The 23287-nt window shown below is 51.7% G+C and overlaps 1 protein-coding gene across 1 annotated transcript in view; it reads right to left on the bottom strand.

Annotated features, from left to right (window-relative positions):
• SCN5A (sodium voltage-gated channel alpha subunit 5) overlaps nucleotides 1-23287 on the bottom strand; it is a 92049-nt gene that overhangs the window by 32718 nt on the left and 36044 nt on the right. The window contains 9 exon segments of the mRNA XM_078073465.1: nucleotides 520-693; nucleotides 8814-9052; nucleotides 9965-10097; nucleotides 15061-15432; nucleotides 16225-16404; nucleotides 18052-18249; nucleotides 18792-18933; nucleotides 20309-20372; nucleotides 21921-22151. Of these exon segments, the coding sequence (XP_077929591.1) occupies nucleotides 520-693; nucleotides 8814-9052; nucleotides 9965-10097; nucleotides 15061-15432; nucleotides 16225-16404; nucleotides 18052-18249; nucleotides 18792-18933; nucleotides 20309-20372; nucleotides 21921-22151 (1733 nt within the window).

Below are 23287 nucleotides of genomic sequence, written 5' to 3'. Positions count from 1 at the left end.
CCAGCAGCTTCGGCCTCACCCGAGACCTACTAAGTTAGGCACTGCGGTTTAACAAGATCCCCAGATGATTTGTTGTGTGCATAAGAGTTTCCAAAATGCTGACTCTGAAACCAGCAGGGAGAATGCCAGGAGAGCTGTCAGCAGGCCTGGCTCCACTTGTTATTTGCCATGTGGCTTTTGGGAAATTCATTTCACTTGGGTCTCCTTATCTGTGAAATGGGTATATAGTAATACTAGCTCCTCTCCTTGGATACTATGAGGACTAAAGGGGGCATGGTGAGCCATACAGGGCTTTGTAAGTCATCAGGATGGCCACCCCAATAGTTTCCCCAGAGGGATGTCTCCCATCTTGTCCCCCCCGTACCCCCCACATCACTAGCACTGGGGTACCCAGCAAATAGCTCTTAGGCGAAGGCATGATGGATCAGAGTAAGAGTGACTGAGTGGTGACCTCAGAGGAGGCTGCCTCAGTGCCCCAGGCCCCCACCCCACCCCCCTGCAGCAGGCCCAGCCAGGTACCAGGCGGAAGGAGCGCAGCACTGATAGGTTGCCCATGCGGGACAGGCCCAGCTCCATGAGGCTCAGGATGACAATGATGCTGTCGAAGATGTTCCAGCCCTGCTGGAAGTAGTAGTAGGGGTCCAGAGCGATGATCTTGAAGGTCATCTCTGCGGCGAAGATCCCTGTGAAGACCTGGGGAGGAATAGAGAGATCAGGGTTCCCAGTGTTTGGGCTGGAAAGACCCTCGGGCCAGGAGGGGTGCCCTGCTTTCTGATTCTTGCTCCCGTGGGGTCCCCCTTCTGGGCTGCCAGCTGTGACTGCACCCTGGCTCCCAGTGGGTGCTTGCTCAGCCATGGCCCAGGCCCTTGGGGCTACGTGTGGCCTGATGGCCCAGCTCCCTCTTGGGCTCACCATCCATGATCTGCCAGGCTGGCCCTCAGAAACAGCCAGGCCCATCTCAGGCCCTGCAGAGACTTAGAGCTCCAGGAAGCACCTGGGGGCAGGGGGGCTGCGGTGGGGGTGACACAACCCAGCCTGACACCTTCCAGCCCGTGTCACCACAGGAAGCACGCTCACGCCACATGTGCCAAATACATGCATCCCGCAAACACTCATGGCTTTCATGGCTCGGGGCCTCTGCCCATGCTCTTCCTGCTCCATCTTGTCCACACACTGAACTCCTGTCTCTGTAATGACAGCCACCCACCTCTTCTTGGGAGCATGACCACGTGCCAGTCCTGGGCTGGAATGCTCTGCATATGTTGCTCCTTTTAATCCACCCAACAACCCGATGAGGAAAGTATCATCGTCCCCATTTTACAGGGAAGGAGACTGAGGCACTAAGAGGTTAAGTAATTTGCCTGGGGTCACGTAGCTAGTATGTTTGAGAACCAGGAAATGAACTCGGTGTTGTCCTTCAAGATTTAGAGCAACCCCCTCTGCCTCCTGGAAACATTCTTGAGGTAGGCAGAGGCTGGGTTTCCCCCCATTTGTTGACACAGTTTGGAGCCCCCCGCCCCCCAGCCCAGGCCAGCAGAGTCCCATGGTCAAGGAGCCCATCGTGTGGCGGGCCACGCAGCTGTGACCATTTCCAACCACTTCGCAGTGTGCCAATAGCCTCGAGGGGCGCGTGATTCCTGGAGGAGGGGATGTCCTAGGAGGGCATGGCTGGCAGGAACTTGGGCCTGCGTACGGGGCCTTCTTGGAGCTGAGGGGGTTATTGTGAGGGTGGTGAGGAGTCACCGAGGTCTTCTGTGGGTGAGGGCTGAGGTCAGAGGGCCAGACCATTCCCGGGGACAGTACAAGGGCTGTGAGAGAGGAGAGGTCAGAGATAGGGAGGCTGAGTAGCTTGCTGGAGTCAGCAAACAGAGGGGATCTCCCAGGCCTTGGCAGCTGCTGTGGGGGCTCTGTGCTGAAAGGAGGGAAGGAGGGATACCTGACCAGCCTTTCCCCCCGCTGCTCAGATAAGGCCCTGTGGCGGTGGGTTGGGGGGCAGGGATTGCTATTGGCCCAGGAGGCGAGGCACCAGGATGGCCGGTGGGCAGGTACCTCTGCATTGCCACACAGGGCACCACCCGCCAGCCAGCCCTCATGACTTCAGGGCTCCCGTCAGGGCTTGTGCCCAGAGAGAACTGTTCTCCCACCAGCTGGGGTCTTAGGGGAGGGAGGGCCCGTGATATCTCTCAGCCTCAGCTCCAATACCTGGGCTCCCCTCACGTGTGGGGAGGCATCCTTGGATTCTTCTGCCCCTTTCCTCAGCACCCAAGCCTATCTCTGGGTTCTGTACCCATAACTTTTCCATCCCCTCTGACTCCATCCCCTACTGCTCTTCCAGCCTATTTGTCTCCTCGCTGTTCCTTCCTCAGGGCCTTTGTACCTGCTGCTCCCTTTCCCTGGGCCATCTCCCCTCCCCCACCCACAGGGCTCACTCCCTTCAGGTCTGGGCTTAAAAGCCACCTAATGGATGAGGCTTCCTACGCTTAAAGTCATGACCCCCCTCCCAACAAATTCCTCCTCCCTCCTCTCTGCTTTATATTTCTTTCCATCACTTACCACCATGTGACAAACTGTATATGTAGCTACGGATTTGGCTAGACCGTAAGCTCCACAGGAGGGACCTTTTCTGTCTTACTGGTACAAGAATAGTGCCCAGCCAGTAGGCAACCTACCAATATTTGTTGAATAAGCATACACATAGTTGGGCCTTCGACCTTCAGCCCCTGCGGTGCCCCATGTCCCTGCCTTGGGTCTCCCTGAGAACCCCTAAGGGTGGGGCCTGGGAAGCCCCTTCCTCTCACCTCTGCTGGCCCTCAGGTCTCCCCCATCACCTGTCTGAGCAATGCCAGGGTGGGTGTGTTCTTAAAGCCTGTTCACCAGACCCATGACCGCTAACACTCATTTCTGGGAAAGGAGCTCAGGAAAAATCCTGCCTCACTTTGCCCAAGCGCAAGTCTGTTTTGGCAGCAAGAGAGCAGATATTAGTTGGCATTGGAAGTCAGAAGAAAAAGACAGCAGAAGCTCTTGGGGAATGCCTCTTGGGGGAAGTGGTAAGGAATCAAATAGCATCACCTGGAAGCTCTTTAGAGATGCAGAATCTTGAAGACTCCTGACCTGCTCGAGCAGAACTTGCATTTTGACTAGATTCCCACGTGATTAGAAGTTTGAAAAGTGCTATTTTTGAGTTCTCAAACGTGGTGCACTTTGGAATCACCTAGGGAGCTTTAAAAATACAGATGCTTGGGTCCCACTCCCAGAGATTCTGGTTAAAGTGGACTGGAGTGCAGCCCAGGAACTGAGTGTTGTTGTTGTTTTTTAACTTCCTAGGTAATGCTAATATGGAGCTAAGCTTGCGAACCACTGCTTTACAAGTGCATACATTTTGGTGCCAGACTCCTCCTTCCAAAGGAAAGCCCAGGCTTTCTAAGGCCCTGTGATCGAAGCTTGATGGTTTAAGATATGTAGAGAATGGCAGCCAGACTCAGGTTCCAAAGCTGGGTCTGCCGCTGCGTGATCTTGGGCCAGTTTCCTCATCTGCCAGAGCCTCGAGTGTCCTCATATGTAAAATGGGGTAAGGAGAGCTCCATCGGACGTTACTAAGAGTTAGAGCTAATGGATGCAAAGCAGATGCTCCCTACCAGAGGGTCATTATTGTTATCATAGGCATCATTTATTATGACTGATGAGAGGAGCCAAGAGGGCCAGGCCCAGGCAGGAGCTGCCTTCAAACAACTCCGCATGTTTTATAGGCTCACTGGGATCTGGCAGGCAGAGACTGGGAGGGTGGGGACCAGCTTTCCCTGACTCTGGGCAGGAGGGTCACTGAGCAGTGCTGATGGTGGCTTCCCAGGAAGTGGGGGGACTTTTGGGAAACTTCAAATTCTCCTTGACCTTATTTCTTTAATATCTTTAACGTAAACTTGCTTTTAAAGCTTAATTCCTGTGAACATCTTCAATGCCAATTAAACATGATCTATGGCATCTCTTTTCCTCCCTCCCTCCCTTCCTTCCTGAACAGATGTGGAATATTCCACTGCACAGATGTGCCATAGTATTTCCCTGTGATGGGCATTCTTTTGTTTCTATTAAAAACATTACCATAATAAATATCCTTCCACATACTTGTTTAAAAACATCTTGCCCAATTCTTTTCTTAGGATAAATTTCTGGAAATGGAATTGCATAGTCAATGAGCATTTTTAGAGATTCTGACACATACATTTTAATTGCACAATGGTTGGAGATTGAAGGATGCACAATACCCTGTCTTTGCTGCGACTTGCTTTGAGACATAAAATGTGGTCATTCTGTAAATCTTCCATGTGAATTTTGTTTAACTATTGGGTGCTGTGCTCTGCACATTCATTAAGTCAAGCTTTTCATTTCTTTTATTCAAGTCCCGTAGATCCTTGGTGACCTTTTGTAAGCTTGACCCATCAGTTATGGAGGGCGGTCTCTCACTAAGATTGTGGTCTTGTTAAATTGATCTTATTGTCTGCTTTACATATTTGGAAGCTATGTAATTTGGTGCATCCAGGTAGAATTATATGTTTCTGGTGAATTGTTCCTTTCATCTTTATGTTTTGGATCTCTTTATCCCTCAATAATACTTTTTCTTTAAAGTTTATTTTGTTTGATACCAATATAACACCATCAATTTTCTTGATAGTATTTGCCTGTTCTATCTTTTTCCCATCTCTTTTTCTTCAATCCCTTTTAGGGATTTGGATCCCAAAATATATTTGGGTATCTTCTGTAAAAAACATATAGCCTCATTTGATTTCTTTACCAAACCAACAATCTGTCATTAACTGGTGATGGTGGTCCCTACCTCTATTTATTATGATTTCTGGTATATTTGGACCTATGTCTTCATTTTATTTTGTGTCTTCTCTTTTTTGTTTTTTTCTCTCCTTTGTTTTCTTCTATTAGATTGAGTTATAAAATTTCTCCATTTCCCTCTCTTCTGGCTTGGCAATTAAAACTTCCCATTCCTATCCTCTTAGAGGTTACCCTAAAAGTTTTAACAATCAGGCTTGAGTTAATAACATCTAAGGTATTTAATATTTCAGAGTATATATGAACTTTAGCCCATCTTACCTCCAATCCCCCTCCATGCCTATTTTATGTGCTATAGGGCCACTGAGCAATGCTGATGGTGGCTTCCCAGGAAGTGGGGGGGATGTTAAAGTTCCAATGTTTTAGTTCTTACTTTTTATACCCTCCAATCAGCCATTCTTATTACTATTGTGTTTACAGCCAATGCTTGCTTAGCTTTACCCACATTCTTACTATTCCTTTCAAGTTCTTCTCAAATCCTGATTCTGCAATCACTTTACTTCTTTCTGAAGTACAAATTTTTGTTATTGTTTCAAAGATACAATTTGTGTGTGGTAGAATCTCAGTATTTAGTATCTCTTGTAAATGGCCAGACAATGGATATAGAATTTTAGAGTGTCCACTGTTTTCTCCCAGAACTTTGGAATGATTATTCCACTGTCTTCTGGATTTTGTTGAAGCTACTGTGGAGTTTGCCATCTATCTAACTGCTGTTCCTTAGTAGGTGATCTTTCTTGTTTTGGTTGCTGTGTGATGTCTTTGCTTTTGACGTTCATTGTGTCTAGATATTTTATTTATCTTGTGCAGGACGTAATGCAATTCCTGAATCTCAGGTTCATTTCTTTGATCAACTCTCACCTATTCTTTTCTTGAATGTTCTTTTGCCCCCATTCTCTTATCTTTTCCTTTGGAACTCCTATCAGCTGTGTGCTTGACCTTCTCATTCTGACTCCATGTCTCTGAACCTTGATTTCATATTTTCTGTCTCTTCATCTCTCTACATTCTGGGCAACTTCCTTAGATCTAAAATTATATTAATTTAATCTCTCCCTAGCTATATGAATGTGCTATTTGTGTGTGTGTGTGTGTGTGTGTTTGTTTTAAAGATTTTATTTATTTGACACAGAGAGAGAAAGCACAAGTAGGCAGAGTGGCAGTCAGAGGGAGAGGGAGAAGCAGGCTCTCCACTGAGCAAAGAGCCGGACGTGGGGCTTGATCCCAGGACCCCAGGATCATGACCTGAGCCGAAGGCAGCTGCTTAACCGACTGAGCCACCCAGGTGCCCCATGAATGTGCTATTTGATTTATACATTGAGATTTTAATCTCAGTGGCTACATTTTCCATTTCCAGAAATTTGATTTGGTTCTTTTCCAAAGCTGTCATATTCTTTAATGTTTAATTCCTTCTTTTATGTCTTTAGTTATTATGAACATTCTTATTTTATAATACGTATTAGACAGTTATATTATGTGACACTCTTAAGAGGATAAGCATGTGTGTGTGTGTCTGTGTCTATCTGTCTGCTGACTCTTCCTCATAGTGGACAATTTCCTTGTGTGTTTTGTAATTTGGAGAATATCCCTGGCCCGGGTTAAAAGTGTGTCTTTCCAGAGAAGTTTTGTGTTTATTTCTTGCAGGGGCCCCAAGATATCATAGGATCACTTTATCTGTTAAATTTTTAGGCATAGGTTCCAGAAATACTCAGCTATAAATTTGAACTCCAAATCTATATAAGGCCAAATTCACAGTCACAAGCTTCCAGAGGTTGCTTTTTCCCTCCTCTTCAGCCCTGGCTAAGACTGGCAAGCTTCCTTTCTTTATAATTTCCCAATTTCAGTGCCAGGAGTTTTTTCTGGTTCACCATTCTACTGAAAGTAGGGTTATATTCTCATGGGGCTACTCAGTTCCAACCCCTACTCACACTGTCTAAAAACCTGCCTTGTCTCTATATGTTCACTAAAATCCAAGTCCCCAAATCAGCAATATCACCTGCTCCTGACCCCCACTGGGGCAACTACAGAACCATTTCACATGTTTACTGCTATGGTTTTTAAGTTCCTCTTTGTTTCTGGCACTAGGGGATTTTTGTTACTTTCTCATGAGCTTTGACATGCATTTCAAAGAATATTTGCTGTACTCTTAGTTGTTTCTTAGTAGGGGATTTTCAGGTTTTTTGGTCCACAATGTTAAGACTAGAAGTTGCATTTGTTCTTTAGATGATGGGCTAAAAGTCAAATCTATTGATCTTCAATTAGAAAGTTGTTTTTTTTTTTTAAAGATTTTATTTATTTATTTGACAGGGGTTGGTGGGAGGAGAGAGAAAAAGCAGAAAGGTTTTTCCCATACTGAGATTATTTTCCCATGCTTATTGTTGTGGTTTTGTTTCTTTACATGTAACATTTAAACCACCAAGAATATATTAACTTCAGGACAATCGAAACCTTACATAGTAGCAATAAAGCTATCCAAATGAAACAAAAGAGAGCTTTACTCCAACGACATGACCTCTTACTAACAATAGAACCCCAAGTTTAACTCAACTTCAATTCAATCACAACTCAGTGATCCAGAGAAGCCACCAGTGTTCTTTATCACCTTGATTTGCTGCTCAGTGCAACCCAATGGTCACATTCCAATAAAACCGCATTCAACTGCAACCCTACATAATCACCATCTGAAGACCACCCAACACCAGGCAGGCACAATTGTGCCACAAGACACCTACAGACTGTAATAGAGTTTTCCCTTCTGTTTGCACATAGAAGGAAAGACAGTAGAATTATAGCAAAATGGACTCTCATTTGTGAAAAAAATTGAATAGACCCTGAGATAATTATCCAGAGTTCTAGATACAGGAAGTAATAAAGGAAGAAAATCCTCACACTCAACAGTGTAGGAGACCTGCCTGTCTGGGGGGCCACCTGTGCCACTGGGACCAAGATCGGGCTGGCTCTGCAGTAAGAGAAAGCTTGGACTGAATAGCCTTCTCCTCCACCCAACCTCAGTGATGGTCCCAGAAGCTCCTTTCAGAGGCCACTGGGCTCTCTGCCAGCCTTGACCTGGGATCCCCTGGAGAATGGCTGTCTGTGTGTAGCTGGGCAGAACCAGTAGGGTGCTGTCTCTCAGAGTCAGGAGACAGTAGTCGCATGCCCAGCTCTGCCACCACTATGTCACCTCTTGAGCCTCAGTTTCCCATCTTTAGAATAAAGAGCTAGGACCTGATTTGATCTCAAGGAAAAAAAAATCAGAATCAGAACCCAGACATTCTGACTTCCAGGAGCAGTCTTTTTAATAAGAGCAACAGTGATAATAACCACAGACCACAGCTATCATTTATTTTGAGTGCTTACTCTTTATCAAACTCTGAGCCAAGCACATTATACACATTATCTTACTCAATTCTCATTAGCTTCCTATGAGCTTGATATTGTCATACTAATTTTACATTTATTAAATTAAACAAATACTTATTGTGCCAATGACTGCGACTAAGTAATTTGCTTGAGGTCACATAGTTAGTAAGAGCTGAGTCAGAATTCAAATCTGGCTCTGCCTGATTGACTCAACTACACCCAACTATCCATCCATCCATCCATCCATCCATCCATCCATCCACTCTCTGCCCATCCATCCTTCCCCTGAGAGAACTGCCTCTTATTGCATACACTCTCCTCCTCCATTACTAACTGCCATATCTCACGTCCCTGCACATTTCAAGTTCACCCTCAACTCACCTTTGCTTTCTAGCCTCTGGGCATCTTTATCCCCAACTTCTCACTCCCAGCTATATCTCTCAGCTCCTTAAAACCTGATCCTGACACTTCCTGTTCCAAGATGTCTTCCACGGTGACTCCCACCTTCAGAAGATCCTTTTGTGCTCTGAATCCCCCTCACTATCCACGAAGGCTGTGCCAGATGGCCGGGAGCCCATCCCACCAGGATGCCCATTTGAGAGTCGGCTGCCGGCAGCCCTTACCAGGTTTCCAACCTGCAGCATCTCCTCGAATTCAGTTGTCATGTTGTAGTGCTCCAGTGCCATGAAGAGTGTGTTAAGCACGATGCACATGGTGATGGTGAGGTCGGCGAATGGGTCCATGACCATGAACTTCACTCTCTGCTTGATGGACATCCACAGCGGGCAGCACTCCCAGATCAGGTAGCGCTGGGCAAAACGGTTCCAGCATGATGGACATTTGCGGTGAGACTCTTCCAGCTCTGGGGGTGGGGGCAGCCAGTGAGCTGGTTTGTTTTTTTGTGGACTGACTCACATGTAATTTGGTATTCCAGAAAAGACGTATGACTTAGCTGGGGAGAGGGCAGGGCTGCTACGTGACAGGGGGACAGTGAGAGGGACAGGGAAGGTTAAGGGAAGGTGTGGCTTATGTCTCGGCCCCTTACTCTGGAAATAGGATAGGAGAGGGCCACAGGGACAGGAGGTCAGGATGGATGTGGGGACAACTGGGACAAGACAGATTATGATAGATATGGGCTGTCTGGAGACAACAGTCTCACACAGACATGGGGACACCCAGGGGGAGGACAAGCTGAAAAGGACAAGACAACATCTGAGACAGGCAAGGTCGGATCTAAGGACACCCAAAACAAGAAGAACAGACGTGGGCATCTGGGACATGTTAGGACAGATGGCGGGTGCCTGGAACAGACCAGAAAAGATGTGAACACATATGGGACAGGAGGGAACAAGATGGGTGGGGAGTGGTGCCAAGTTCAGACTGGAATGGCTGGGGGTTGCCTAAGGTGGGACTGGCCGAGACAGATGTGGGATGCTTGGAATAGCCTGTGGTGGACATGGAATGGCTGGGAATAGGCCAGAGTTGGCATGCCTGGGCCAGGATGGCCCCAGGAAGGCATGAGGATGCTTGGGAGAAGACAGGATGAGGCTGGGAAGTGCCCAGGACAGGCCAGGACAGCTGTGGGGATGTTTGGAAGAAACACAGACATGCCTCTGGAGGATGCAGAGGCAGTACAGATTGGAAAGTCTGGGCCCACTGTGGGGAGGTCCAAGGCAAGCCCAGCAGCTAGGGGATGCTTGGCTCAGGTCAGGCTAAGTGGGAGGGGGCCCAGGGCAGGAGTGGGAGTGTTTGGATGACACCAGGGGTAGCCGACCTTCCAGGGCGCTGGTGAGCACACTGACGGCACTGAGGGCCCGCTGCCGCTCTCCTGGCTCCTCGAAGCCATCCATACATGGAGCCTGGGCATTCAGGATCTGGGGCCTGCCTGGCTCCTCCGACGGTGTGGTCTGGGGGCAACCAGGAGATAGGCATCAGCCCGGGCACGGGGGTCCTGCTGAACCTGGGGTGGCTGCTGGGCCTGGGACAGCGGTCCCACACTTGGGTTGGGGGGGCACGGGGAGACAGGATGGGGGTCTTGATGGGACATGGATGCTGGGTTTCTCTGCTCCCAACTCCCTCCCTGTTATTAACTACCCACCCCCCCTTGCTAATCATTATCTCCATTCTCCTTTCTTCACCGTCTCTCGTCAGTGGTAATTCTTGAGTGTGAACAGGAAACTACATGTACCAAGTTCTATTAACCAGATGCTGTCATTATACATTAGTACATGCAAAAACAATCTGGGAGTCTTAATTGACCACAAGCTCCCTAGAGTCAAGAGCATAAAGAAACATAAAGGAAAAAATCTACCCTGCTCTAAGGTGACATGAACAGAAGCATAAAGCACAATGCTTAGACAGAGCTGGTGGGAGCTTCTGTGGAGGCAGATTGGCTCTATCTACCAAGAAAAGTTCAAATTGGCTCTGTAATTCCTCATCTAGCAATCTAACTTCATAAATAATTATACACGTGCACCAAAAATATATATGCAATGATGCTCATTGCAGCATTGTTCCTAATACCATAAAAACAAAACCAATCAATAGAAAGAATATTAAAATCAATTATGGATACAGTCTGACTCTGGACCCTGATACAGAGAGTAAAGAGAAGGAGGCAGTTCCATGTGCGTTCCCATGGGAGCACCTCCAAGACAAACAGTTTGATGAAAAAACACAAAAAAGATCCGAAAGATCCACACGGAATCGTTAAGGTGAGTATATCTGGGGAATGGGACTGTGGGGGGAGGCGAGGGGGAGGGCGAAGTCTTCTTGCACTTATGTGCTTCAGCACTGCGGGATTCACTGTCAATGCGCTGGCATCATTTTTGTAAGCAAAAGAGCCAGATCTGCAGATGGAGATGCGGTGTGTCTGATAGAGGGAGGTGGCGGCAGGAACTCTCTAGGCTTACTCAGAGCCCCGTCTCCCAGTACGGGGCGGGGGTGGGGGGTGGGGTGGGGACAAGAAGCCTTCACATCAGCATGGCCCTGTGTGACCACAGTGCAAGAGGCTGAGCCGGGGCTGCGGAAGGCACGGGGCTGTTCAGCGTGCAAGCGGAAGGCCCTATCATCTCTGCAGGTCAGAAGGAAGAGGGGCCTGGGCTACCCAGGGTGGCAGAGTCAGGGCCTGGGGTGGTCACCAAATCGATCTGAGCTCAAGTTAAAGTCAACCTTTGCAATTGGTGGGACTGCCCTGAGATGTTGCCTAGGGAGGGAGTGAGCTCCCCGTCACGGAAGTATTCAAGCAGAGGTGCCTGAGAGGGCTGAGGAGGCTGCTGTTAACAGTGGTACCTGAGTCTGAGGCAACCACAAGCCCGGCCAGCTTAACTCACAGATGTGTCTTAAATTCTGCTGGTTTCTCTCCTCCTCCTCCTTGACTGTGATAGAAGTCTGAGTTATCATTTAGCAAATATTTACTCAGTGCTCTCCCACTGTGGGGGAAGCACCCTTCCCTGTCCCACTAATGACACACTGGCTTTGGCCAACGGAATGTGAGTGGACATGATGTGAACAACAGCACCTTCAGTGTTCTTGTGCCATCTGCCTTGCTCTTGGGCTCCAGTAATCTTCTATGAAAACAGTTTCCCCAGGCAGCTGCCACACGTTCAGCCTGAGCCTCAGCAGAGACATTCGGAGCAGCCCTGAACCTGACCCACAGTGTGGAGCCAAGCCAACGTGCAGCCTGAAACAGAGCTGCCCAGCCAAGCCCGACCTAGACCAGCCAGACCATAGTCATCCTGCAGAGAAGTCAGCATGAGCAAAAAGGCTCATTGTTGGCCACTGACGTTGGGGCTAGTTTGCTCTACACAGCATTATGTAGTAATAGCTGGCTGAGAGCCCACCCGAGCGCACGCTACCATCTCCTCCCTCTTTATACAGCAGAAAGGGATTCCCTTAAAAAGTAAATGATAATCCTCTCCTCCCCTCACCCCATGCTTTCCATCTTTCTCAGAGTAAATCCAAACTCTTTTATTGTCTACGAGGCACTGTATAGTCCAAATCCTAACTCATCAAATGCATTTTGTATCCCTTCTTGCTGTTTCCAGCACACCTGACCCTGCCTGGCTCTCTCATGCCTCGAACATGTCCAGCCTCCTCTTCTTCAGGGCCTTTGTCCTTGCTGTTCCCTCTGCCTACAACACTGTTCTTCCGGATCTTTGTAGCTGGCTCCCTAAAATCATTTGCCTGTCAATTTTAATGTCGCCTCCTCAAGAAGGACTTCCCGAGTCTTCTAAGAGCCATCCCAACCCTCCCCCTAGCAACTCTTTGTGCACCATGACCCATATTGCTAACCTGGAAATATTGACCAGTTTGCCATCTGTCTTCCTGACCACAAGGTAAACTCCCCGAGGTCAGAGCTCTTGTCTGCTCTGTTCACCACTATATCCCTGGAGCCTCCAACTCAACGCAGCAGGCTGGCACTGGACAAATGTTGGTTGCATGGATAATTGCTCGGGAATCAGAAGGCTTGGGTTAAGTTCTAGCCCTGCCTCTAACTTGCTGAACGACCAAGGGAAAGGAGGATGCAAGTCTAACATGTGGAGGGAGAAGAAGAATGGCTGTTCCCCACCCCCATCCGGCCTTCTGGGCCAGGGGCCCTCCTATCGACAGAGGACAAAGGAAAGCTTCACCCTCCACCTCCTTCACTGGGATAAATTAAACATGAGCTGTCTCTTGGGCTGGCCCTTCTTCCCCTCACCTGTCTTGGTGGATCACCCACTATGTGCCCCACACCGTGCCCTGCCTTCAGATTTAGAACTGGGCAGACAGGCCTCACTGGGGACCCAGTGGAGGCAGAGAAGGCATTCCCAGGGGCCTACAGCCTGCTAATCTCTTTAACTTCACAATGTCTCCATCTTGGTCCGCTAATTCTTTTAACTTTGCAAATAAGTCCCTTGGCCTGCTAATCCCTTTGAGGTTACAAATGGGCCCCACAGAAGTGAGAAAGGGTGAAGTCAGAGTTCCCAGTAATGAAGTGTTTGAACTTGGATTCCTCTTGACATGTGGAGCATAATGAGATGATTTTCTCCCTAATGAGATTAGGAAATTCTATTAGTGTTCTGGGCTGCTGACCTGATCCCACAAGGCTGAGACTCCAGGGCTGGACCTGTAAGGGGGCCTAGACCACCGGGATTCAGTGTTCCTGAAAGGCCAGACATCCCACCCTCCAGGTGACGGCCAGTGCCCTCCCAGGCCCCCCAGGAAGCTGTGGTCTGCCCCCAGTGTGCTCCCAGGACCCTCTCTCTGACTCCCTGCTCCAGAGGAGTGTGACTGCCCCAGGCGTACTGCAGTCCACGCCAGGAGTCTTTGCTCCTTCCTCCTCAATAATAAAGCTAACAGATAATAGTAGTAATTACCCCAACAGGAGGCAAGTACCAGTCTAATCACCAGACAGGTCTTAACCATTTTTAGTCCTCACCACAAATTGCTGACGTGGATATTAATTTTATTTCCACTTAACCGATGAGGAAATTGAGGCACAGAGTTATCTGTTAACCTGCGCCAAGTCCCACAGCCAGAGCCAGAGTCTGAGCTGCAGCAAAACAGGCCGTTTGGCTGTGAGCCCCCTCTCTTCAGCCCCACTGCCACCTTCAAGGCTCCCTGTCTTGTCCTAGCTTCCTCACGAAGTCTCTCCTCCTCCGTCTCCTGCAGGCCTTGGGTATAAGCCACACATGTGCCCTTTTCCCGGGTGGGCTGCCCTGGGCACTGTGTTGGGTGCAGGGGTCGGCAAGGACACTCCAGGGCTGACTGGGCAATCATCAGTCCATCACGGGCTCAGCTGACTGAGTGATCAGAGCTCTGGCTGGCCTTTCACCCTCTGCCCTGTCCCTCCGCTACCTTTTTGACAGTAACTGCAACTCCTTTTGCCTTTGCTCCCTAAGTTCCAGCCATTCTGGCCTCATGGCATTTCCTTCAATAGGCTGGGCATGCTCCTGCCTCAGGGCCTTTGCACTGGCTGCTCTCGAGGCCTGGAACAGGCTTCCCTCAGATGATACAACGATGCTATATTATTATAACAGTATCGCAACCTCAACATACTCATGATGTCCTGATTGCTGTACCCATATGAGATCACTCATCCTCACAGCAATCTGAGATGAGTGTTTTTAATTCATTTTACAGATGACAGACACACAGAGAAAGAAAGTAACTTGCCCACGGCCATCCAGCTGGTAAGCCATGAGCTGGAATTCAAACCCAGTTTGTGTCTAGAATCTGGGTGCTATATCACCCTCCCCCACCCCGAGTTTCAGAAAGCAGCCTGGCTCCCACCCCTGCCTCCTTTAGGTCTTTGTTTAAATGGCTCCTAATGGGTAAGGGTTCCTGCTCCCCCATACTTACTCTTGTCCTCCCATAGCACTTATTACTTGGGCTAATGCTTACCAGTTTATAAAGTACTGAAATATTTAGGCTTGGTGAATAATTGTTGCCCAGAACCCCGTAAGTATCCCCTGGCCATTCTGGCCCCTTTCCCAGAACCCCTTGCATTGCCCAGGATCCAGCAACTCCACGGGCTAACACTTGGCAAACACAGGACCCTCAGGACACCGGTTCTGTGCCACCATGGCATCTCAGTGCCCGGGCCTTACCAGTTGCTAAATATTTAACTCTTATTCTTGTCAACATTATATACCATGTATACATATATACCTATTTTTCCTCTTTCTTTAATGTTTGTCCGTCTGCCCCCATTATCATGGAAGCTCTATGAGGGCAGAGATTTTTTTTTTTTTTTTTTTGCTATTCACCCCCAGAGCCCAGTATACAATAGGTGCTCAGTAAATACTAAGTGAGTATTTTGGACCTGGCACTGCCGACCCGTTTGGGAGACCAGATCTGCCCTGGGGCTGCATCACGGGGCTGGCTCACCGTGTCTGGGGGGCGATCCAGGATCACAGGGCGGAGGAGGTGGCTCCCTGGGGAGGTGGCCTCAGGGTCGCCCGCCCCCAGCAAGGAGACCACCCCGTTGCAGTCCACGGTGCTGTTTCTTTTACCATTGAGGGCATGGCCGGGAGCCGAGGTCCCTGGACTGAGCTGTCCCTGGGCACTAGGCCGGCGCAGAGGCCAGGGCACCAGCAGTGACGTGCGGTGGCTCTCGCTGTCCCCCGCTGTACTGTTTTCATCATCTGCAAAATCCGTCTCTGAACCCAGGTCTCGCCTGCGAAAGGTGAAAATGCTCCCGCGGCTGGAGCGCGGCTTCATGGAGGTCCGGCTGAGGCCGTGCATGCTGCTCAGACGATTCTGGGGGCACAGGGAGAAGGCACACGACCAAGCCAGCTCTTCACGTGCTCCCAGCCTATCCCCTGTGGTGTTCTCTGAGACTGAGAAGTTTTCTCACAGCAATGAGAGTTTTTTGTTTTTTTTTTTTTGTAAGGAGGCTCCATGCCCAGCAGGGCTTGAACTCATGACCCTGAGCTCTAGACCTGAGCTGAGATCAAGAGTCAGATGCTTAACTGAGCCACCCAGATGCCCCAAGCATTGAGGGCTTTTGCTGGCCACTCAGGAACTGGGTGGGGGCTGAGCTAGGGTGTGTTCAGAGGAGGGGGTACAGTCAATCCTGCATCATCTGGGATCTCTGCTCACTTAGAGCTTGTGCCTCTGGGGTTTGGAGATTCAAGCTGACCTGGGCCTAAAGATGTGGCTATGGCTGGGGAGGGGGAGAAGGAGGCAGGAAAGCTCCTGGTGGTGCAAACAGGCCTGGCCTGAGCAGGACCTGGGGCCATCAGCCATGCACCTGACTCACATGGGCATGTCCTTGGGCATCTACCAATCCACACCACAGGGTGTCCCCCGGTCCCAGCCCCAGTCTTAATGCTGAGGACTTAGCTGCAGTTGGGGACATCACAACACCCAAACCTAGCTTGTCTCTCTGCCCAGACTTCCTCCACTCCAAGAATGGTCATGGGAAACAGGAAGGGCTAGGAGGGGGCTTAAGGATACTCTCTTGGGCTGTGACTGCACCAGGGGCCCAACGTGATGGGCTTTTGAGGCCAGACCCACCCAGAAAGGGCCAGAGCCACAGCCGGGGATTACCATTGCTCTGGGACCATCCTCTGAGTCGGACTTGGGGAACCTGTCATCTCCACACTCCTCTGTCCCCGAAGACATTTGTTTTCTCCTCTTGCTTCTTCTCTCATGGGTGGTTACTGGGGCCAAAGGGGACATCTCCAAGGAGCTGCGGGACACGGTGTCCACACCCCTGATGGTGAGGGCCTGGAAAAGGTGGAAGAGAGATGTTTTGGTCATTGAGACTTTGTGCAGCCTCAGGCTAAGGCAGGCCGGGCAACTCTCAGTATCTCACTTTCCCCATCAGGAAGTAGAATTGCACACTTTACCCCAGACAAAGGCATCATGGAGAGATGAGCTCAAACAGACTCAGGATGTTTTGAGAAAAATCAAAGTCCAGGGAAGAGGAAAGAAGTGGCTCATGTGTGAGGGACAGTTGCCGGGGGGTGGGGGGGTGGGTGGGGTGGTGGTGGGTGGGTGTTGGTGAGCAGAGGAAGTGACAGAATTAGAGGGCAGGAGATCTTCTAGAAGGTTCAGCTGGCCAAAACTGGTGCTGGGGGAGGTGGCATGGGGCAGCGAGAAGAAAGTGGATGTCTGACAGCTGGCTCTGTAGTTAGCCCGCAGTACCTGTGTGGGGAGCTAGGGGTAACCAGCGCAGTACTGCCATGCTCATTTCCTGAGCTGGCTCAGGCCTCCAGCCTTGGACGTTCCTCACCAAGCTACCAGAAGGCATCCCTTGAGTAGGATAAACTCAGTCCATGGACACGTGGTTCTCTTTTATCCAGCATGCACTAGGCTCCTTTACTTTAGCAGGAGCCACCACCTCTACCCAGTGGGCACCATTTTTAGTCAGCTGGCACCATTTTCTCTCAGATGACACCATGGTCATAGGGAACACTTTCCTCAGCAGGAACCACACTCACAGCGCCCACCTGTACGCCGTGGGCACTACTTTTACCTAGCAGGCCCCTCATGAACAGGCACTGTCTTTACCCAGGTACCAAATTTCTACCTAGCAGACACCACATTCACATGAAATACCTTCACCCAGCAGATGCCAGCTTCACCCAGCAGGAACTGCCTTTCATCGAGCAGATGCCACACTTAAAGGCACCAGCTTTACCCAGCATGCATCACAGTCACAGACAACAGCTTTACCCAGCACGCACCACGCTTACAGGTACCAGCTTTATTCGGCAGGTGCCATGCTCACAGGCACCAGCTTTACCCAGCATGCATCACAGTCGCAGACACCAGCTTTACCCAGCATGCACCACGCTTACAATTACCAGCTTTATTCTATAGGCGCCATACTCACAGGCACCAGCTTTACCCAGCACGCACCATGCTTATAGGTACCAGCTTTATTCGGTAGGCGCCATGCTCACAGGCACCAGCTTTACCCAGCACGCACCATGCTTACAGGTACCAGCTTTATTCGGCAGGCGCCATGCCCACAGGCACCAGCTTTACCCAGCACGCACCATGCTTACAGGTACCAGCTTTATTCGGCAGGCGCCATGCTCACAGGCACCAGCTTTACCCAGCATGCATCACAGTCGCAGACACCAGCTTTACCCAGCACGCACCATGCTTACAGGTACCAGCTTTATTCGGCAGGAGCTATGCCCACAGGCACCAGCTTTGCCCAGCAAGCAGCAGTTTTATAGGCACCAGCTTTACCCAGCAGGACCTGCCTTTTATCCAGCAGATGCCACGTTTACAGTTATCAGCTTTACCCAGCAGGCACCAGATTTACCCAGCATGTACCAGGTTTCTGGCACCAGCTTTACAGGCATCCACAGTTAGGAGAAGGCTTGGTTTGGAGGCTCCTTGGCTGCACTGCTCACCCACCTCATGCTCTTTCTTGAGCATCTCCATGGCCTCCTGGAAGCGCTTTTCCTTCTCCTCGGTCTCAGCGATGGTGGCTTGGTTTTGCTCCTCATAGGCCATGGCAACCACAGCCAGGATCAGGTTCACCAGGTAGAAGGAGCCCAGGAAGATGACAAGCATGAAGAAGATCATGTAGATCTTCCCTGCAGACCTCAGGGTCTGGGGGAGTAAGGCGATAGAGGTTATCTTCACTGGGGTCCCTTCTAGGTCATGGTCATGGAATTTCAAGTTGTCCAGTCTGGCTGTGCCAAGGGTTCAAATGACCACAGCCTGGGGAGGGAGTAGAGCATATCCTATCTATAGAGGTAAGTGTTCTAACCTATAGAGAAAATGACCTACACGCAGGGGATGGTGTCCCACCCATAGAGGGAGGCAGAATGTTCCAGGCAACAGAGGAAATGTTGCATACATAGAGGGGATTATTCCATCACATAGGGTGAAGTGTTGCACTCACAGAGCACAGAGTATCCCATATAGAGGGATGGGTACTTGTTTACCAGCAAAAAGAAAGTTTCTTTGCTTGCTGTGTCTCATCCCTCAGATGCAAGGGTCCCTGTCCCTTATTCCTTGAGCCTCCTCAGCTCTTGCCAGTAGAGAAGCTGCTGGGGCCACTTCTGGCTAATTCACCTGTGCATCCTGGTCCCTGATGTGTGTCCCTAGCCTGTTCCTGCTGTTTCTCTGCTGCCCGGGCACCCATGTACCTGCTGGTAGAGGCGCTCCCAGTAGTCCTGCGTCATGAGGCGGAAGAGTGCAAGGAAGGCCCAGGCAAAGGAGTCGAAGCTGGTGTAGCCGTGGTCAGGGTTGTCCCCTGCCTTTAGGCACCGGTAACCCTCGGGGCATGTCCTGCAGTCAGACACACAGACTCTGTCCCGTGCTGTGAGCCCCTCCCCGCCCCCCCCCCACCGAGATGCTCCCTGGGCCTTGACGCATCTCCCTGGGCAGCCCAGCTATGCCCCACAGCTTCATGAGGCTGAGTTTCACGAACTTAGTGCCACGCTGCTGGTCCTGCTGCCGTGACTTTTCATGCCATGCCTCCCGCCTGGGACATGGTCTTCGCCTTTTCTCTGCCCATCTGTATTCAGCTAGGCCTAAGTCCAGCTCCCTTCTGCCCACATGATACCCGAGTTGCCTCTGCCCTCACAGAGGAAGTGCCAAGGGCCTGGCTCACAGTCTTTTCTCTGGCTGCCTACCCCACAGGGAGATGGGCACAGAGTTGGCATGCAGTGGGGGGAGGGCAGCAAGGCTTGGTTGAACAGCATGGAGCTGAAGAGCAGGGAGCCCAGGGCAAATGCCAGGCCGTGGGGTTGAGGGACGATGCTGGGGTGGACAGGCTGGGGTCTGGCCACATCTGGAGAACGTGCCCATTTGCATGACTGCACACATAAGCAGAGTGAGGCGGAATGATGGTTCCCAGAGCTGGATGGGACAGCCTCTCTCCCAAAGATGGACCACTGGGCTGGATTCATGAGTGTGAGAGACAGAAGGTGGGGGGCAGGGGACTCGGCAAGTGGGAGGACGCAGCCTCTGTGCCTTGCTCATATCCTAAGACCCTCCAGACAATCTCCTTAGTGACAAGAAGGGCTGGAACCTCATACCGAGAGATGTGGGACTGCAGCCCCACAGAGCCTCTCCCTCACCAGGTGAGCCTGGGTGTCCCGCTCTCCCCCTAACAACTGTGGCACGGTCACACTGATCCAGACCCCGTACACACAGGGCCCCAGGGCCCTGGGAGCCGCATGTGGTTATGGGGCATCTCTGGGCACCACACTCGGGCTGCAGGTGCAGGCTCTGCTTGCCCTGGAGGAGAGTCTAGGCTGCTGGGGGAAGCCATACTCACTCCTGACCCAGTGGACAGATGGGTAGGGAGGGAGTGAAGACTGGATGGAGAGGGAGCAGCCCTGGGGGGCTTCCGCAAAGGAACGGGAGCCAGGGTTGGCCTGGCGGGAGGCACTGCGCGCTGTGTTCGCCCTCCCTGCAGATCTGAGCCCTCATTCCTTCACCACCTCAGAGCTGTCTCCACTGTGGTGGGGGTGGGGTGGACAAGATGCCAGGGGCCTAGCAGGGAACAGAGGCAGGGGAAGGCCTGGGGTCAAGGGCATAACCTGAAAGCACAGTCAGTTGAGAAAGCACCGGGCGGGGGCCCTCCCCTGCCGCCCTCGCCTCACCTCACCTCACCCCTGTTGGGTGAGGTGGCCCTGGGGGGGCGGGAGCCACATACCCGGCATCAGAGCTGTTCCCACACAGTAACACATCGGAGGTGCCGTTCTTCAGCAAGTAATTTTCTGAAAGAGGAACAACGGACGGTGAAGGGCACGTGTGTGGCTCAGACTCCCGGGGTTCCCGCATGGTGCCCAGGGCTCTGGGGAGGTAGAGACGCCACTGATGGTCTCTTCTCTGGCCCTGCCCTGGCCCCTACCCTCTGCCTGGCCAGGCCGGAGGCAATTCCAGCTGCTACCCTGGCCTGCTTCCTACTCCTCCTCAGACGTTCAGCTGCTAGCATCCCCCACACTCCCAGAACACTCGGGAAGTCCCCACAGGGAGCCTCTGTGCCCTGCCCCGAGCTACTCAGGAGGACAGCCCGGGCCAAGAGAGGCCCTGAACCAGGAGGCAGGGGTCTGGGCAGAGACCCAGCTCGGCTATGAGCCACGGCATGGTTTTGGCAGGCTACTGCTCAGCTCCGTCTGGGCCCACTTCTTCGTGCAAGCAATACAAGCTACAGTCATCGTGGCGATACCGTGGTCTGCTCAGACAGGGCTGGGGCTGGACCAGGTGACATATGCGACATCCAGTCCTGTCCTCTCCCCTCTGGCCATCTGTCAGTCCCCATCCCCCACCACTACCTGCCTTAGTTCTCAAACTGTGGTCCCCAGGCCAGCGGCAGCAGGCATCAACTGGGAACTGGTGAGAAAGGTAACTTCCTGAGTGCTGCCCCAGGTCTACGGACTCAGGAACCCCTGGGGGTGCCGCCCAGCAGTGTGGGCTTTCTGGAGCTCTCCAGGTGACTGGTACACATGGAAGTTTTAGAACCACTGCTATTTGGCCACAGCTGAACCATAAGCAAATTGAGTCAGTGAGTTGTGGTCTGTTTCTTCTTCCAAAGTGGACTGCTGGTGTAGGGAAGAGGCCCTAACTTCAGAATGTCCCTGGAGGTCCTTGTGGCCTGGAATCTGGCCTTGCACCAGTGTCTACCTTTGAACCAGACTGATGGTACTAGTTAAGAGAGGTGCTGGTCATCAGCCTGGACAATAGAAAACCATGTATCTGTGAAATGACAGGAGGGGCTCATGAGATTTTGTATAATCACTGAGCTAGTTCCGACCCTCTCTCGGGGCTTTGGGGGGCATGCACATGGAATTAACATCCTGGCAAGAAGCACCAAAGTCGACTGAAACATCCCATGCCACGCAGGTGGGGCCTTCGCTCTGAAGCCTCACAAACTACCCCAGCCCCGTGTCCCACCCCTTCTCCAGCTGACACTCCTTTCTGGGCAGGCAGGCTGGTCTTCTCCCCATGCCTGATTCTCGAGGGTCTGTCCCCGCCTCTAGCCACGGCAGCTGCCGTCCCTTATGTGCCTCTCCAGCTGAGTCCATCCTTCCTGTTCCCCAAGTGTCTGGCCATCTAGCCTGAGAAGTCATGAGGGCAGGTCCAAAGTCCCCTCCCCTTTGTCCTCTCCTGGAGTTCCAAAGAGCAGGGGCTGGGATCCCCGAGCACACCTCTGGGTCTCCAGAGGCCCGGGTAGGGCTGGAATGGCCGTTGGGGGCAGGTCTGCCCTCTGGCGAGGCCCGCGTGGCCTCACAAAGCCCTGCCCGGGCCACAGAGTGAGCCTGCACCTGGTTTGCTGAGGTAGCGGTCCAGTGACTCCCAGACCTGGCCGTTGGCCTCCACAGAGCCGTTGGTGTCGTTGAGTGCCGTGAAGTTGCGGACACACTTGTGCCTCAGGTTGCCCATGAAGAGCTGCAGGCCGATGAGGGCGAAGACGCTGAGGCAGAAGACCGTGAGGACCATCACATCGGCCAGCTTCTTCACAGACTGGATCAGGGCCCCCACGATGGTCTTCAGACCTGGGGAAGGCAAGAACAAGCAGGGGGGTCACCCACAGGTCCTGTGCTCCCTGCTCCACTGGGTGGGGGCCAGGCCTGAGGGGGTGCTGGGCCAGGTGGGCAATCATGAGGTGGGGGCAGGTGAAGGAGGCCTCTCTTGGGCTTTTCAGACCAAAGCTCCCATTTCCTCCATTACTAAGATTCTGTCCTGATTCCCCCGGGGGCAAAGGTCCAGTCTGGCCGTGTATTTTCAGAAGGGCCCAGGCCTCTTTGCTCTCCACTAGCCACATATATGAAATGGGTATGGGAAATGCTGGTTTCCTGAGGAAGAAAACACTCAAAGCCTGTCCCCGTCTGGCTGGTCCCAAGGTATGCCTTTAAATGTAACCTGTGGGAAGGACACTGAGGTCCAGGCCCATTCCAGGGCAATGGGAGAGTGTCTGCCTTGATCCTGAAGATGGGGAGACACAGCCATTCCTGGTAGAGGACTGTGGTGTGTGCTTGGGGGATGGGGGCGCTATCAGGAGGTCTGGCAAGGTCATGGTGGGTAATGTCCTAAAGGGTCTATTCTGGCTAGGGCCCCACTTTTGGAAAAACTTCAAGGGCAGGGGAGGGCTTGACCTATTTTGCATTTTTCTCCCCTGCCCTGTCCCTCTGGGACCCATCCCGTTCCATCCCATTCCCCAAAGCCAAGAGGCCGTGATGTGTTAGTTGCACGGCCCAGCTCCCTGCAGAAGCCAGCACCACAAAGCGAAAGTGACAGAAAAGCACGTGTAGACGCCTTTGGTCTGACACTGAGCTACTGTCCTACGACAAGTTTGAGTAGAGCATCTGGAGCGAGGGGGCTTCTCTGCCAGCAGCAGAGCCCAGCCTCCCGTCCCCACTCCCCACCCCCCATCAAAGCGACCAGATCTCAGATTAAGCTCCATCCATCCATCCATCGTCCAGCTGGTTAATGTGTTAGGAGCACCCATGGTGGCCGTGCCCACAGCTGCCGTGCCCATGACCTCGAGACAGGGAGGCAGCGATGGGCAACCACGGGAGGGGGGGGGGAAGTCCCCCACTGTGTCACCAGCGCTGCTGCCTGCCCGCAGCTCAGAGGCACTCAGCGTGCTTGGTGGGAATCGTCCCGGCAGATGTTGGCAACTGCCCTGGGC

This window comes from Halichoerus grypus, chromosome 1, assembly GCF_964656455.1.
Source record: "Halichoerus grypus chromosome 1, mHalGry1.hap1.1, whole genome shotgun sequence".
In the NCBI taxonomy this organism is placed as follows: Eukaryota; Metazoa; Chordata; class Mammalia; order Carnivora; family Phocidae; genus Halichoerus; species Halichoerus grypus.
This window is presented reverse-complemented; position numbering and strand designations above follow the sequence as displayed.